The sequence below is a fragment of the Cantharellus anzutake genome (genome assembly GCF_015039405.1).
Source record: "Cantharellus anzutake strain C23 chromosome Unknown EI90scaffold_28, whole genome shotgun sequence".
NCBI lineage: Eukaryota > Fungi > Basidiomycota > Agaricomycetes > Cantharellales > Hydnaceae > Cantharellus > Cantharellus anzutake.
In genome coordinates this window covers 12,848-29,755 of record NW_024066978.1, presented here as the reverse complement: position 1 = coordinate 29,755, position 16,908 = coordinate 12,848, and the positions used below count along the sequence as shown (strand labels likewise).

The window sequence follows — 16,908 nt, the reverse complement described above, 5'->3', positions numbered from 1 at the left end:
ACTATAATACCGACATCAAAGACTGGACCTGCCACTGCGGTGCACAAGCCACCAACACATTTCACCTTTGCAAACACCTCATACATTCTGCTGGGAAACCTCGGGAGGATATCCACCGGTGTCGTGTTATGCCCCTGTATTGGCATACTCACCTCCGGAACCGTGACCAAGCTGCCAAACAAGGCAGCATATCTGACAGTGATGACCAGAACCGAGAAGGGTCCGACTTAGTCTAGCTAGCCTCACATCAAGTGCACTCACTCATCCTTAGCAGATCCGACTCAAGATTTGGATCACTCAGCTAAAAAGGTAAAATATGACACTTCAATCACTCATGCTGACATCTTGATTCAGGTGTGCATGGATGTCAACACCAATCTCACCCCTGCTGGCAATGACAAGGTTGTGAATCTCCATGGCAGCGATTTATCGGATGAGGATGAGGTGAGGTGGCGTTATTTCTTGCATGGTTCTCACACTTACGAGTTCAAAGATTGCCGAGCTGCAAGCTCATTTCAATGAATTGGGGGACTATCTCATTGAGGCCAGAGAAACTGTCCTCCAACAAGTTGAGAAGGATGAGGGTGTTTGGATGTGGGGTATGGCAGGTCATGATCTGACTCAAAAAGCAGGGCCGATTGTCGAGGAATTTGTCAGAGTGATGCACAAAGAAGAGCAGAGTGGAATGGTTCATACCTGGCTCTGGGGCAAGAGCCGCCGTGGCCGACAAGCCAACCTTGCAATGTTAGGTTCCCATACCTCTAGTGACTGGGATTCAAATCCGGCTGCCTCTTGCTTCGAAGGTGACGACGATGCTGCTGATCAATCTGTACCTATTTTTTCAAAGGCACTTTCACTGTTCACTTTCATCCACCTTCGGCCGGTAATAGCATGTCATTTTGCTTCTCGTGATATGATGTGAGCTCCTCTTAGCTATCCTTGCCCACTAACTCTGGACTTGTTGCAGTCCCGTTGACTATTTCATTTTCCCACTATTTTGCCACAATACTGTGTATTTCTTATCAAATCCCCAACTCCACAATCAAATCAGTCACTCCTTGAGTCCGATTCACACCTTGCGACATATGCTTTCTCTGACAAAGGAGTCAGGCAGGTTCTGAGAAAGAACAAATTAAGAGTCGTGAAGGTAACCTCGAGTGCAAGAGATAGGACAAACTGAGGTTGCTTCTCTGCAGGATCTTCCTCTGCTGGGTCCGTGGAGAAAGCTTAGATGGGTGCAGAGAGATGCAAAGGGTCCTGATCCTCATCAACAGTGAATGATGTTGTTGAATATATCACTAGTCAGGTATGCAGTGTGCGCATGCACAACATCCCATGACTACTCCGACACCACCTCCCATCTCGTCCGTGCGCCATCCCAGTTGTAGCATAGCCCCATTGTACTATAAAACCTTGTAGTCAAAACCTAAGGATAATATCTTTCTACTTACTTGACTTGAGTCCCTCACTAGTGTCTGAGTGTTGCCGTTGAGTGCCTAATGTCTACTCATAACAACAGACTGGGATAACAAGTCATTTCACTAGCCTTATCGGGTATGCAGTGCGTGCATGCACAGCATCCCATGACTACTCTGACACCGCCTCCTGCCTTGTCCGTGTGCCATTCCACATGTAGCCATACTATAAAACATTGTATACATAGTTACACCTAATAATAATACATCTTTTTATCAGTCCCCATATCCTTGAACAAGACAAAGCTAATGAAACGCACCTCTTCACAAAATGGCACACTGCCCTAAACTCGTTGCCCTTCAGGCATCCTGATGTGATGTACCTGCACTGGCATATCCTTCAGGCCCATCACACACCATTCTCTGGCCATACACCTCCAAGCACCACGCTCATCTTCATCACCCCATTTGGTGGCAGCACAGAAACCGATGGAGGGAATCGGTGAGTCGTTGATTTTTGGGACTGGTGGCGAGATTACTGTCCCATTACGACTGTAGGTTCATTCCCATGTGTTTCAGGGATTGCCGGCTCCTTCTTGCGTAGTTCATCCCTCAGTGTGACATGTGCCACACATCACGTGAAAATATTGAACTGAATGAAAACTGAATTAATTTGCTGTTTCCGGCAACTTCCGGATACCGTGGGAATTAATTGTCAATACATTCATCTGTTCGAAGTCTTGTTGTGACATGTGACAAAACCTACTTTAGTTCAGTTCACAATTTGCGTGTGACATGTGACTGAACCAACAGTTGTAATGGGACAGTATTCACACCCAGATCATGTTGATAATTTTATTTCCTGGGTCCTCCAGATTTTGGCATTGCCACCAAGACACTTTTTGGCTGCCCCACTAGTTTCTAGTGTGTCAGTACCAATCCGGAGCTTGATGGTGTCTGGAAATCATGTTGATGAGCGACACTTGATCTCGGAGCTGGACTAGAAGCGTGAAGCTCAGTCTCAGCTAATATGCATGAAGAACTAAATTGTATTACCTAGAAGCATGAAGCTAAAGGTAATATACATATTGTAAGTTACAATAGTAAAGGCAATAGTAATAAAGGAATGTAACTAACCTCAGTCTCAGCTAATATGCATGAAGAACTGAGGGAAAAGGAAATGAATTCAAATGAATGAATATATCTGTGGCCTGGCACAGGTTAGTCTGAAATAATATAAAAGAGGTATTGTGACCAAGTAGTCATGCTAGCATGGGAATGTGGCTGTCCGGGTGAGTTCCTCACTCGGATGTGGGAACGTGGCTGTACGAAAACTCGTCCGGCCTCCCATAGCACATGGTTCCTCCAACAAATCATGCAATTGGAAGGCAGTAAGTGTTGGGGGACAACTCCCAGGTCCCCATGACCCTCCCCTATGGCCCACAGCCTCAAGTCTGGCCAGCCCTATCCAGGGCACAATCCTACTGTGGGTCAGAGATGGTCATAAATGAAAGGGCAAGTATATATGTCAGGGCACACCTGCCTGACCTGGGACCACCCGGACCCACCCAGGCACACCTCACCTGCTACCCTGCTGTCCATCCCTCTCCTTCCTCCCTCCTCCCCTTGTTCCCTCTTTCTTCCTCTCTTTCTTCTCCTTTCTTTATTTCATTCTTCCCATCTTTCTCTTCCTGTTTATTGCTTCTATCTACACAGACCACTTTTTTTTGTATCAATGTACTACTGACCCATCCAGCCCAGACACCCCAGATGGCTTCCCACTGTGCCCAGCACGCATTGTAGGAGAAATAACGGTCACACTATGGAAACCCATTATGGAAATATGCCAGATAAATCACAAAACCCCATATGACAAGTGAATATGAGAAGATAGAAGGACCTGAATTTTAATGAATTTTTACGAATTATTACGACTACACATGATGAATTGGAAGAAAGAAAATTAGCAAAAATACTTCAAGCTTAGCACCAATAAGACGGAATACTCGGGCAAATTTATAGCAAATATTAAACAAGGATCTAGGACAATCGGGCAAGATTTGACTATAAAACCAACCAGAGAACCTCCACGGAAATTACTTTCCCACGCCCACACATGTAGCCGAGGATGGAAGTACCACGGAACAAGGATTCCTTAGGAACTAATGCAAAATTCAAAGTCGTGTTTATAAGAGGAAATGTAGATGTCTCTCAAACGGACCCAATGGAAGTAATTACAGGGAAAACTATCCATAAACGACAGAGATATGACCAAAACTTGCGGAAAATGAGGACAGCGTTTAAAAAGGCAAGTGCAAAGAGCAAGCAGTAATGACCGAGTTGAGCTTGATAGCTCATTAAGAAGAAAGGGATCTAATATTGATCCACCCAAATTTTCATGATAAAAAATTCACGCATCTATGAGATATTCAATAATGGGATGAGTGACATCAAAGTCAAGGCTCAGGGAAAAGACGACATTCACGAAGAATTCAAATTTGAAACACACAACTAAATTTACATGGAAATTATGATAAATTGGAAACTATAGTTATGCAAAGTTTCAGCTCAAACGGTCCAGCCGTTGTGGAGTTATACCAATGACGGGAATATGGAAATCTGCATCATGCTTAATGACATGTGAGGGTGGCAATGCGAATGGAACCGGCCGTCAGAACCAAGATCCGCACTTTGGCAGATCGCAAAGACCAATTTCTGTCCAAATAAGGAAGAACCCGGTCAAAACAAAGCACGGAACGTACAAAACAAGCTTAGATCATGAGGGAAAAATCCAAAATAAATCATGGAAGCCTGTATTGAGGAAACAAACACCCACATATACCATAAATCACAAACACTTTAACAGAAATGGTGCCTGCATATGAATGACTATGGGAACGACGCATGTGACAACCAAATGTGCATCTGCGAACTTTTGCTAAATCCATGAATACCAAGAAATAGAATACAACTTTAGTACCATTGGAAAGGTGGGAATAAATGAAAATTTATGACACCGAGAACGTGAAAAACCATTCAGAAATGAATGAGATACAAGGACAGGAAGTTAGAAACCTGAAACCGTGTGGGAAGACAGCTTCAAGAGGTCCAGAGCCCCAAATAAAATACATAAAAATATGATATCTTCGAGGATGACCTACTATAACAACAAACAATACGTATGAAGAACTAGGATGCAATAATACAAAGAGGAATCAGGGGGGAAGGACGAAATCCATGAAAACCACTAAACTACGACGGACCATGGTGGGAATTTTAGGGAATAATATTCTAATGAAGCGGAGAGCTATAACACATTTGTTTGAACAATTCTTTACTACTAGCAATTTTTTCTTTTGGTTCTAAACCTGAATAAATCACTCATTTACTATTTCAAGTCTCATTTCAACTAAATGTTACTGGATAAAAATAGAATAAATCAGCTGAAGGTCTCAGCATAGCCGTATGCATAGTAATGCAAGGTTTGAATTCAGTATGACCGAGTCATAGCGAATTTAATGGTAAATATGAGGAATTTGAAATAGGAAACTGCGGCAAATGCAGCGCAGTCAAGTTCTAATTGAACTGTTAAAATAGCTTAGGTGAGGAAGAACAATAAGGATTCTAGCCACAGTCTGACTGCAGTTCAGTGCAGCAGAGCGCAGTAGAACTATAGCATGAAAAGTCCATTTGTCATTCAGTTTGAGGAAAATATACTGTATCGTAAATACGAGGTAGAGCGTGAAAAAGGAAGGCGACCCGAGGAGTATAAAAGGGAGACCCTTTCTGCGACCTTTCACCCCCCTCAGAGAAGTAAGAAAATAGAGTATTATTTTTCTCAAGCATTTCTGGTTGTCACTCCAGTGCAAAAAAGTGAAATACAGTTAAGATTGCCACTGTAGTAAAAGGCAGCATTTAGAGAGAGAAATATCAAGTGAATATTTCAACAGGAGAGCTGGTTAACACTCCAGATTTCAACAGTGTAAACAAAACAGTTTTTTTGCTACTGTTAAAACAAGCAATAAAAATTAGATAAAAATAAGACAAAGTCCAAGGATACTTCAGACACGATCCAGACCCATTAACTAAGTAGAATCTTCGAAAGTTCACCAAGTAGAAGATTTAATCCAAGTTAAAATCCGAATTAAACATTTCTACACAGAATTACACCCAGACAAATTAAGAAATTACAATAGAGGAACAGCTCCGCAGGGCTTGGTTTATCTGTAAGTCAACTCTCAGAAACTTTTAGACTAACCCATAAAAATAGAATTAGCCAAAACACTTGGATTGGTACTATAATTACAACAGATAATACTAGTACACTTCCCCATCCTAACTAAAGAACCAGGGAACAGCTTAGTGGTGGTCTCGTTTGAACCTCCCAACTGACCTTCCTTCGTTCTCTCCTTCAGTGTGCACACAGTGGACGCTAATATACAAGATCCGGTTTTTTAGCATTTTCTCCTCTTCTGATGTGATCAAAAACTGTCCGCCCGCGCCAGGGAATACTCTGTCATATGGTATTTGGTCCGCCAGACTTCCGGGCGCCAATATATTTCCCTTGAGTCACATTACTTTTTATAAGAATTAGCAAATAAATATATATGAATTATAAGGTGTTTCGCCGTTTGAGCGATATCTCCGTCAGTTTTGAAGCTTTTAGAATAAAACAAAACCGTGGATAAAGTTTAGAAACAGTCCCTTCAGATGGTAAAAAGATTACAGTCAAAAGTTTACTGGTTCCCGAGATATTCACATTTCTTTCCCAATGTTCCTTCTTATTCTGCCGTCTATGTGCTATTTTCTTGTTGTAGGGATCTATTCTTTGAATATTACACCTATGCCAGGTTCTAGGCATGCTTGTAGTAGATTAAATCTCATGCTACATGGGTGTAGATAATTTATAATGATCTTCTAATGTCTGTCCAGTCTCATAAAGATCATGAGATCTGTTAAACATCTGAACTTGTCACCTGATTGTTGACTATTCTGATAGATCATTGTTTTATTCTTTGAATATTATTTCTCCTACAACATCCAATGCTCCCGCCAACACAGCCGGCCCCTCCACTGGCTGTAGGGCAGAAGACGACACCACCTCAAGTGATGGTGGTGATCTGGGCCTGCAAGGGCCCAGGGACGTGTCTCAGATGCGTCTCACCTATATGAGAGATGTTGACGAAGTCACAACGTCTGAAGCCCTGCAGCTGAGACTCTTGCAGCATACGTCCCAATGCGCGCGTCGTGTCCTCCATCCCCAACCCACTCCCTCACATCTGACACAGCGTGAGTACTAAGAAATCGTGTCGACCAAGTCGACAACAACATCGCCGACTTGAGGGGCAATGTCCGTAACATGAATACCCAAATCTCTGGGAATAGCGATAACATCGCTCGTCTAGATCATAACATCATTAAGGTGGAGGAAAGATTTAATGAGAAATTAAACAAAATTCTCCTCATGCTCTCTCGATGCGACGAGCCAAAGCCACCTGCAGCAATGGTAGATAACCCACCTGCAAACCCTCCAGTGGGCCCAACAACAGGTGGGGACCCTATTGTCGTCTCTGACCAGACGAAAAAACCCGCTGTTGAGGTGCAGGCACCCCAAGAGGTCCCTGTAGTCCCCATTAATCAAATGGGTCAACCAATCACTAAACCTGCTGTGGAGGTGCAAGCGCCCCAGGAGGTCCCTGTAGTCCCCATACCTGGAGGGATCCCCATTGTCTCTGCCGTTGTCAGAGGTGACAAGTTCACACCTGTCCGTCGAGGTACAAGAATCTGACGGACGATTTGTTCCCATCTTTAGTGGAACTAAGCCACCTACCCTGTCGACGGTGCCAGTAACCACTGACACCAAGGGAAAAAGTAGGGAGATCGACCCAGGACAACTGGCTGGATCGTCGACTGTGGGGGAGAGTGGAACTTCTCCATCCCATTTCAGGCCAGGCTTCATGCCTGTGCCATTCATTCTGTCGTCGCAACCCACAAACGGTGGGGTGAAAATACCATGCGTTGACGCTACTCAAACGCGTAATTTCCCTCCCGACCACGGAAGAAAGAAAACAGTGCCAATGAAGGCCACTGTGGAGACGATACAGGAGGAGGACGGTGACGTGGAAGTCACCAGTGTTCCGTACAATTATTACACACGGAAAAAATGCCCGATCTACGTCCAGGATCATGTAGATGACATTGGCAGACAGCCCGCCAAGGTCAGACCTATCTTCACTAAGTGTAGTCTCAGCAAATCTACTTTCGACTTTAATGCCCATCTGGATGCAGACACAGCATTTGTATACAACGTGGGTCGTGGGGCAAATGGTGAAGACCCTGAAAGACTGTCCCACAGCACAGCACTCAGAGGGGTGCTGGATAACTACTGTCATATCCGTGCATACCCGACCCTGACCCGACTTCCGGACCTCCACCCTCTTCACCTCCGGAGTCATAACCTACCGCTGCCGTTCCGATACTCACCTTCGGTCTTGGCAACACACCCCTCCTCTTACCTCTCCGACCCTTTCTCCGTCCGCTCCGATACTCATCTCGGACCGAACATCACCCCACTCGCCACCCTTCCTACAACTCCGCTCCCCCCTCACAACACCTCCACCCTCCCGTCATCCCCCTACGCTTCCCCCGTCCATTCCGATACTCACCTTCGGACCTGACTACTCTCCTTTCCGCCACTCCCTCTTCCTTACCTGTCCCCTCTCTCCTCCTTCCGTTACTCCTCCGCCACCCTTCCGCCAAGTTATGACCGTCCACCCCTGTTCCGTACTTCGCACTCGGACACCGTTCGTACCTTACTCCGAGCCTCCATCATAGTCCCTACCTCGGACTTTGACTCCACCTCAGTCTTAGTCCATTGCATTGGTGACCTCATACTACGTAAACACCATTGCCAATATTCCTCGGACTTCCAACCCCACCTCCGTAAGCTCCGTAAGCTCCGCAACCCCCGAGCTTTGCGGACCGCCTCCGGCACTCTCGCCGTTTGTAATGTATTTCTCGCAATTTCCCCTCATCCCTATTTGGACTACTGCTTCTTTCTATTCTAGCCAGTTAGTCATCACCCCCACTCCCCTCATCCTCCTGCCCCTCTGGGCCTCGCCCTCTCTACCTCCTTTCGGACGTATCACAGGTCTTGCCCTATGACCTTTGGTACCGCTCTGCTCCCTCTACCCTTTGTTCCCGTTCGGACATCTTTGTTCCGATTCGGTCACCCTTTGTTCTCCTTGTGCTTTTGCCCCTTCTTTATATATATCGGCGCTTGTACATACTCGTCTGGTTTCAGTCCGAAATCGACTGGAATTCCCCCCCCCAAGAGACTTTCCCTCTGCTAGATCCGAAATTAGGGACCCCCAGGACAACCAGCAATGGCACAGCGCTCCGCCTGAGTCGCTGAGGCCGAGGTCCTTCCATGATAAGTCTCCGATTCCATTCCGGAGTCGTCCGAATCCGCACATTCTAACAACTACCACCGATTCTCACAACCGCCTGCGGCTCCAGAAGGGAGCAAGAGGCGTGTAGACCAAGTTAGGTCTAACTCAGGCAGAAGGCCCCGCTGTCCGAATGGGGATGGTGATGACGAGGTTGGTGGCAAGGGTGGCTCATCCTGGGCCAACTCACCACTCCTTGACCCATTTGGCACCGAGATAAAATGGGAGCCTTCATCCAACTTTCCAAACCGCTCGTCTGTATGACCCGGTTTGTTTGACTCAACCATGCGTTCATATGCAGCACCTGTGGCACGAGTAGTGCCTGATCCATCTGAGTTCATGGTTCAGCTTCTTGAATCTGCATGCCGAAGTGTAGAGGTTCGAATCCTGCAGCCACTGCCTGCAGATGTACGCCCAGAACTGCTCAAAAAGATGCAGGGACTAACTCCGACCATCAAATGGTCTGGAGAAAATAACTCAAAGATATTCCACAACTGGCTGCACTCCTGGCTAGCCTATATGTCGTCGTGTGGGTGGAAGGGTGAAGCTTATAATGAGTTTCATGTCCACACTTTGACAACCACCATTGATGGCAAGGCACAAGACCTCCTAATGCACTATATACGCATTGGAGTGCAGAACAGGGTAACTCCCCCATTCTGGGATCTACTGGAGATCCTTATCTGCACCTTCATCAAGAAGTCTGCAGCAGTAGCATCCACGAAAGCATTCAAAACGCTTTCATACAATTCCACAAAGGGACGCCTCCTGACCAGGCAACGTTCAATGAACGTTTCCTGAACGCCATCCCTGGCAAAATGCATCAGGAGATGGTTATGCGCCATGAAATTTCCGTGGACTACACAACGAAAGACGAGTTGTGGACCGCTGTGCTCCACCTGGACCATGCATACGATTCAATTAAGGCAATCTCTGTGTATTGTAACGACTCGCAAGCGCCAACCGCATCAAAAACGATGCAAAAACAAGCCAATACTGCAGCAGCACCCAAAAAAGCTGCTGATTCTTCGTCCGCCAAGAAAGTGTACAAAAACACATTCAGGGGAAACACATCAACTCTGAAGAGCGGACAACGCTCGACCTTCCGTGTGAGCTATTTGCCGGCTCCAAAAACAGAAAAGTCAATGTCGTCTACAGTGACAAAATCGATGCCATCCTTGGATAAGGATGGGAAACCGCATTGTTATAAATGCGGGAAAGTAGGGTATCAACATGATTGCCCAAATCATGACAAGCCCAAACCGCGCATGTACAACATAGCAGTCGAGTCTGATGAATGAGACCTACAGGACTCGGAGCCTGTAGAAGAACCGGAAGGTGTTGAAGATCCTGCAGAGGTGCAGGACTATATGGCCGACAATGAGGCGTTCGACGATAAACTCGTGGACGACCCATACGACCCCAACCTCCTCACTGAGGTGGAGGAGGAGTACGTAAAGGTGGACGCCGACATGTTCATCGGTGCTATGACGTTCATGGATCCCACAGATGAAAACTTCTCCATTAAATTAGAGTCTGCTCGGCAAGCGGACAAACTGCCATCTGATGAGCAGATAGTAGCTGAGCTTGTCGACGATGCAGTAAAATCCTACAAAAGGGACGGCGTAGTACCGGTCCCAAAACCTTCATCCAACAAACCATCAATGCAAAGTGTGGTGAGTTCTTCAGTGCCTAACAAGCTTCTGAAGAAAATCCCGCCAATATTCAATGCGAAGTTTAGAATCTCGCGAGAAGCGGGTAAATACCCTGAAAACCACAGCACCAACTTAAGGCGGACGCTCACCGGCGAGGTTAACATCACCGGGGTGAACGCTTTTGTCCTATTTGATAGTGGTGCTGAAACAGACGCCCTATCTCCAGATTTTGTCTGAGCAGTGCACATTCCACTGCTCAAGTTGCCAAACCCCTTGGTTCTCCAGATGGGGACCAAAAACAGTCGTTCGTGCATAATGTATGGCATGAATACTCCCGTAACCATTCATGGGGTTATGACTACTCACTACTTTGAGGTTGTCAACATTGACCGCTACGACGCCATTCTCGGAGCTCCTTGGCTGAATGCCAATGGAGCGTCCCTCAATTTCGAATCCCACACTGTCCACATAAGGATGGGCGACATCAAAACATTTGATGTTCTAATGGAACGGGGTAAAACTTCCGTGGGGGCTGCTGCACGCGGTCGCCCCAAACTTCCCCGTGCACCAAGGACCGAACTGTCGTCTAAACAGATGGCATGACGCAACATGGTGAAGGCTGAAAACCCCTCGCCACACGTCCTTGCCATGTCCGCTCAAAAAGACGTGGATACATCCCAGTGGCCCAATCACTGGCCAAGCCCGAGGTCGGAAGACCTCAGGCTTCCCGACTGTTCCCATTTAGAAGGGCTGCCAATGACAGACCCTGAATTCGTGCCACTCAGGAACTGGTGGCGTGAACGTTTCAAGGATGTCATGGCACCAGCCCCTGAGGTCCTACCTCCGTTCAGGGAGGTCAACCACCGGATCAACTTGATTGGTCCGAATAAAAAATATATAGAAAGGAGGGCTATGTGCCCTCAAGCCCTCGAACTGCAGCTTCGAGAAAAAATCGCTCATTATGAGCGAGCCAAGTGGTGGGAACGCAAGGCAGTCGTGACAGCTGCTCCACTTCTTTGTCTTGCAAAGAAGGATGGTTCTTTACGGACTGTAATCGATGCGAGAAATCGCAACATGAACTCTATTCTCGATGTCACGCCCATGCCTGACATGCATTTCATCATGGATAGTATGGCTCAGGTAACTTATCGATCGAAAATCGATATGACGGACGCGTATGAACAGATTCATATCAAACTAGACTGTGTACAATACACAGGGATGAGTACCCCGTACGGTACCTTCATATTGAACGTGCTGCAACAAGGGGACTGTAATGGCCCTTCCACGTTCCAGCGTGTTTTGACTTGGATCCTAAGGGACCAAATCGGTCGAGCCGTCCACGTATGGTTCGACGACATCTTCACTGGAACTATGACAGTGAAGCAACACAACGAAAAATTCTTGTGGATATATACTCGTCTAAAGGACGAGAAGCTCTATGTGAGCCCAAGAAAATTTGAGCCATTCGCCCCCGTACTCGACATACTGGGGTGTAAAGTGGACTCAAACGGAATCCACACAGATTCCGACAAACTAGACAAAATAAGAAACTGGCAGACACCAGAGAACCACACCGAGGTTCTTCGATTCCTAGGTCTCATTGAGTACCTAGCGAAATTCCTGCCCAATGTCAGTGCATACACTGGGCCGTTGCAATCCATATGTACCAACCATATGCCGTTCCGCTGGAGCGCCCTACACGAAAAATGTTTTGTGCAAATCAAAGTAATCGCATGCAAGATGCCAATTCTAAAGCCCATAATCTGGGATATACCAGATGCAATTGGTTCAGAAGACCGAGAGAAGTACTGTGTCTGGGTGATCACCGACGCCTGCCCTGCTGGCATCGGGGCCGTGCTCGCACAGGGTGAGGAATGGCAAACCTCTAACCCTGCTGCATTTATGTCGAAGAAATTCACCCTGACTCAACGGGTGTATTTCGCCTATGAGCTGGAAGCTCTAGGCATTCTGGAAGCGCTCACCAAATGGCTCGACGAGCTGACTGGTGGGCAAAAGTTCACTGTGGTCACTGACCACAAGGTGCTTACTTACTTCAAAGAGAAGAATCACACTGTGCCACGTCACATTTGTTGGCAAAATTTCTTTCACGGTTTCAATTGTGACATCGTGTATGTACAGGGTCACACAAACAAAGTGGCTGACGCCCTGTCACAATACTATGAATGCTCGTCAGACGAGGATGTCCACTATGACGATTACGTATCTGCAGATATATGGATTGATAAAGAGGGCGACGACCTGCCCTTGGCGTGTGCTGAGGAAGCACGAGAATTATTACACCTGCACAGGTTGAAACTGCAGTGCATATGCCTGGGTGCGTCCCACTCTATTGGAGACGCTCAGGAGCCACAAGATCTCGAGGCATCCGAGCTCGATCCCCCTGACAATCGTCAAGGGAGGAGGGAGCTTTCCCTCAAAGATGTACTGCCACCATTGGCAGAACTACGTCCTCATGTAGAGGACAAGGCTTTCATCGCAAGTGTGAAAGACAGCTACTCCAAGCACACTGCTTGGAAAGGGATCCTCGCAAAACCTGAGGATTTCCCTAAGTTCTCGATCGTCGATGGCCTAATTTTCCATCTGAATGATTCAGGCGAACCACGACTTGTCCTCCCTGAATCTATTCATAAAGGGGAGAGGATTACAGGCATCGCGATCAAGCATGCACACAGAATCCTTGGTCACCTCGGCGTCAAGAAGACACTTGAGTACATATGCAAACACTACTGGTGGTCTTCGATGTCAAAAGACATTGAGAAATTCTGCACGTCCTGTGGGACGTGCCAGACGACCAAGAAAAGCAAACTCAGATATCCGGGACTGCTTCACCAGCTCCCGGTCCCTGAGAAACCTTGGGAGTCAATCGCCATGGATTTCATCGGACCATTCCTGACGAGCCTGAGTTATAACTACCTTTGGGTAGTTCTGTGCCGACTAATGTGCCAGGTTCACCTAGTGCCTGTGATGACCCAGGTCAAGACTATTGAGCTGGCGCATCTGTTCCTGCAACATGTTGTGCGCTTGCATGGCATGCCAACATCCATCATGTCAGACCGCGACACAAAGTTTATGTCTCAATTTTGGACTGAGTTACACTGACTAATGGGTGTTAAACTCAAGTTAACTACCGCATTCCATCCTCAAGGGGATGGCCAAGCAGAACGAGCGATCCAGATGGTGGTCCAGATCCTTCGGTCATTTGTCCGACCTGATCAGCGAGATTGGGCCGTGCATATACCCATGGTAGGATTCGCATTGAACTCAAGTGCGAATAAATCAACGGGATTCACCCCATTTGAGTTGGTATACGGATACCTCCCACAGATGACCATGTCTCTGCCGTCATCCGAATTGCCAGGGGTAAAATCCTTTGCCCAGCGGGCCCTGGACAACATCCAGGCCGCTCACAACACTATTATTAAGAGTCGTGTAGAACAGGCTATCCAGGCGAACCGACATCGGCGCCCTGATTCCCCCAAACTGAAGAAAGGGGACTACGCATATCTTTCAACGAAAGATCTGAACCTCCCCAAGGGGAGGGCGCATAAGTTGTTGCCAACTTATATTGGCCCCTACGAAATACTGGAGGTATCTGAGGACTCATCAAACTACGTCCTCAGGCTTCCCCCAGTGTTGATGCAAAGAAATATCTTTGCGAAGTTCCACGTCTCATGGCTCGCACCTCATGAGCCGAATGATCCTGTGCTATTCCCTGGGCGCACCGTAGAAGTCTTTTATGACTTTGGTGACGACCCAGAACGGGAATACCAGGTTAAGGAAATTGTCGATCATCGGTGGGACGACGATAAGTCTTTATGGTTCCGTGTCCGATGGGGACTTGGTGACCTTACTTGGGAACCCTTGGCCAACGTAAATGATCTAATTGTGTTGGATGACTACCTAACAGTACAAGGGGTAGAGAATGTCGAGGAACTGAACCATCAACAACGGGATCAGATGCCGGACAATAGATCCAGCAGACCATCATGACTGCAGTGTGAACGTCGCCTACCGGTCCGATACCAGCGGATATCAATGCCTTATCACAGCCAACTATGGCGTTGAAGCCATGAGTTGCCTAAACTGGCAATTCCGGGAATATCCGAATAATATCGGATAAATGCGATGAAAGCGGGATCAAATCCTGCTTCCTACATCAAATTTGAAATCGCTCAAATGAATGCGACTGAACCCCCCCTCGCTGATTCTTCCCTCGACCTTTCCCCCATCAAGGAGGCCCTTGTAGACTCCAGTCCAAACTCCCCACCTGTAAGTCCCACCACAGTTGCTGCCATGTCGTCAATGGACGACAACTCCACAGTCGCTCAGACTGTCACCCCTGAAGTGCCCAGCACAGGCGTTTTAACCCCAAAACAGGACCATTTGGTCCTGCCCACTCATGTAAGCGCGAGTGAGAAATACCCCCACCTGCTGCGTTCCACGCAGACAGGGCTCGACCAACCCGAAATGATTACGGAAGTTGTGTGGGCCCGTATCGAGAAGAAACTCGAGAAACGTAAAGAGACTACGTTCGAAGACGAACATAGGAATGATGAGCTTGACGAGCTCAGGAATAAGTATGAGATGCTGCAGAACAAGGCCGACGACCTGCGTTCTGAAAACGACCATCTTCATCGATGGATTGAATCCCTCCGAAAGGCCAACAATGAACTCAATGAGGACGTTTTTAGAGTCGTGCGCACGGCAAGGGGATGCCCTGCATCTCCCAAACCCGCCCTGATTCAATCTTCTGCTCCCTCGTTGTCACGGCCCACTGTTCCCCAAACCATCATTATCCCTGGGGTTGGCCTGGTGGATCCTGTGTCGGCCAAGTCTGCGCCGTTGAAAAAAACCACCTCTTCCAAGAGATGGGCTCCCACGTCCAATGATGACAAGATGGAAGGCGAATGGGTCATTGACCCTGATGCCCCCTTCGAAGAATTCATCGCAAACCGCCCACCTGGCTACCACTACTATGAGTACTACGACGCCAAACTCACTGAAGTGCATGGTGAACCCCTACCCCCACCGACATATTGTCAATCGGTGGCCCTTCCTACCTGCTTCTACGACATCGATCATGTCGATAGAATTGAATTCCCAGACGCGGCTGCGCTCATCCGTGACAAAGAACCTAAGTGGTTCGAGTTGGTTCGAAACTACATACACACTGAAGAAGGTGTGAGGTTCTATGCTACAATGTACATCTTGCCTGGTCGTTCAAGATGGGCAAGCCCTCGCAAGAGGACATTGACACCTGTACCGACTGGTACAGGGTGGCTACAAACAACCATGCCTCATGAATGCGTATGTCACGTGACAACATTGACAGAGGCGAAAAGACTTCCCGACCAGTACCCCCCGGCTTGTATTGCACAGATGTACATCCTCGCATGTCGATGGATAAAACCAATGACTGACGACGCTCATGAACGTCGTAAAATTCAACGTCAGGAACGAGCACTTATGTACTCGAACCCTCCCCCAACGTTGTACTCAAACCCACCTATGATGTACGCGAACCCACACCCTGTGGCGTATTCAAATGCCCCACCTCCGACGTATGCACACTCGTCAGTGTATGAATCCGCCCACGCACCACCAGTGTGTCACGGCCCCGCAAAGTCCCCGCCCCTCTACCACTTTCTGCACCCCCATTCTTGCGCCGTTACTCGTGCCCGTTAATCTCGCCATTGCCCATCACTTAGTGGTGCCGATAGTGGTTCCTGTTCTACGGCCCCGTAGCAGTGCCTCCTTCATTCTCCCGCCACCACTTGGGTTCCTCAACCATTCGGCCGGTATCGTTTTATTCTATTCACTCGCTTAACTAACTAGCAGTTGTTATGGTCGCCGTTGATCCGCTCCTTATTGACATTCCTTTATTGACAATTGATTATTCCTTTATTGATATTTGATTTATACGTATATTGACATTCTGATCCGCACGCCTAGATTGTCGGCCTATCCATTCTGCCTCCCAACTTCGCCGTTCTCTGTTCCATTCATTTCTTCTGTTCCATTACCCTGGTCCTCATCGCTCTTTAGTTCTGTCGTACTTATCATCTCGCTCCCGTCCGGCGCCGGACCGACCGGTCCCTTCTCTATTCTCCTTTCTTATTTATACTTGTAGTTTACTGTCGATGTACCTTAGTTCGAATATCGACTAGAATTCCCCCCCCAAGTACTTTCATCCTAAGTTCACCTCTCAACTTCATCCTCGCTTAAGTCAACGTCGCCGCAAGGTCTTTCCTGCTATCGTGAAATATGGGACAGCCTAGAACGCATGGCGCAACGCTCTGGCCAAGTCGTTGAAGCCGAAGTCCCAACCCCACGACGCCTTGCAATGGAGTAGCTCATTTAGCTAAG

General features: G+C 47.4%; 1 protein-coding gene across 1 annotated transcript; it reads left to right on the top strand.

Annotated features, from left to right (window-relative positions):
* Positions 1-201: 201 nt before the first annotated feature.
* EI90DRAFT_3155042 (uncharacterized protein) lies at positions 202-1,025 on the top strand (the record flags this gene model as incomplete). The annotated part of the gene is made up of 5 exons (XM_039065969.1): positions 202-220; positions 275-309; positions 355-444; positions 494-910; positions 969-1,025. Coding segments are annotated over 5 exons (618 nt in total), but the record flags the coding sequence as incomplete, so codon positions are not given.
* Between the last annotated feature and the right edge of the window lie 15,883 nt (positions 1,026-16,908).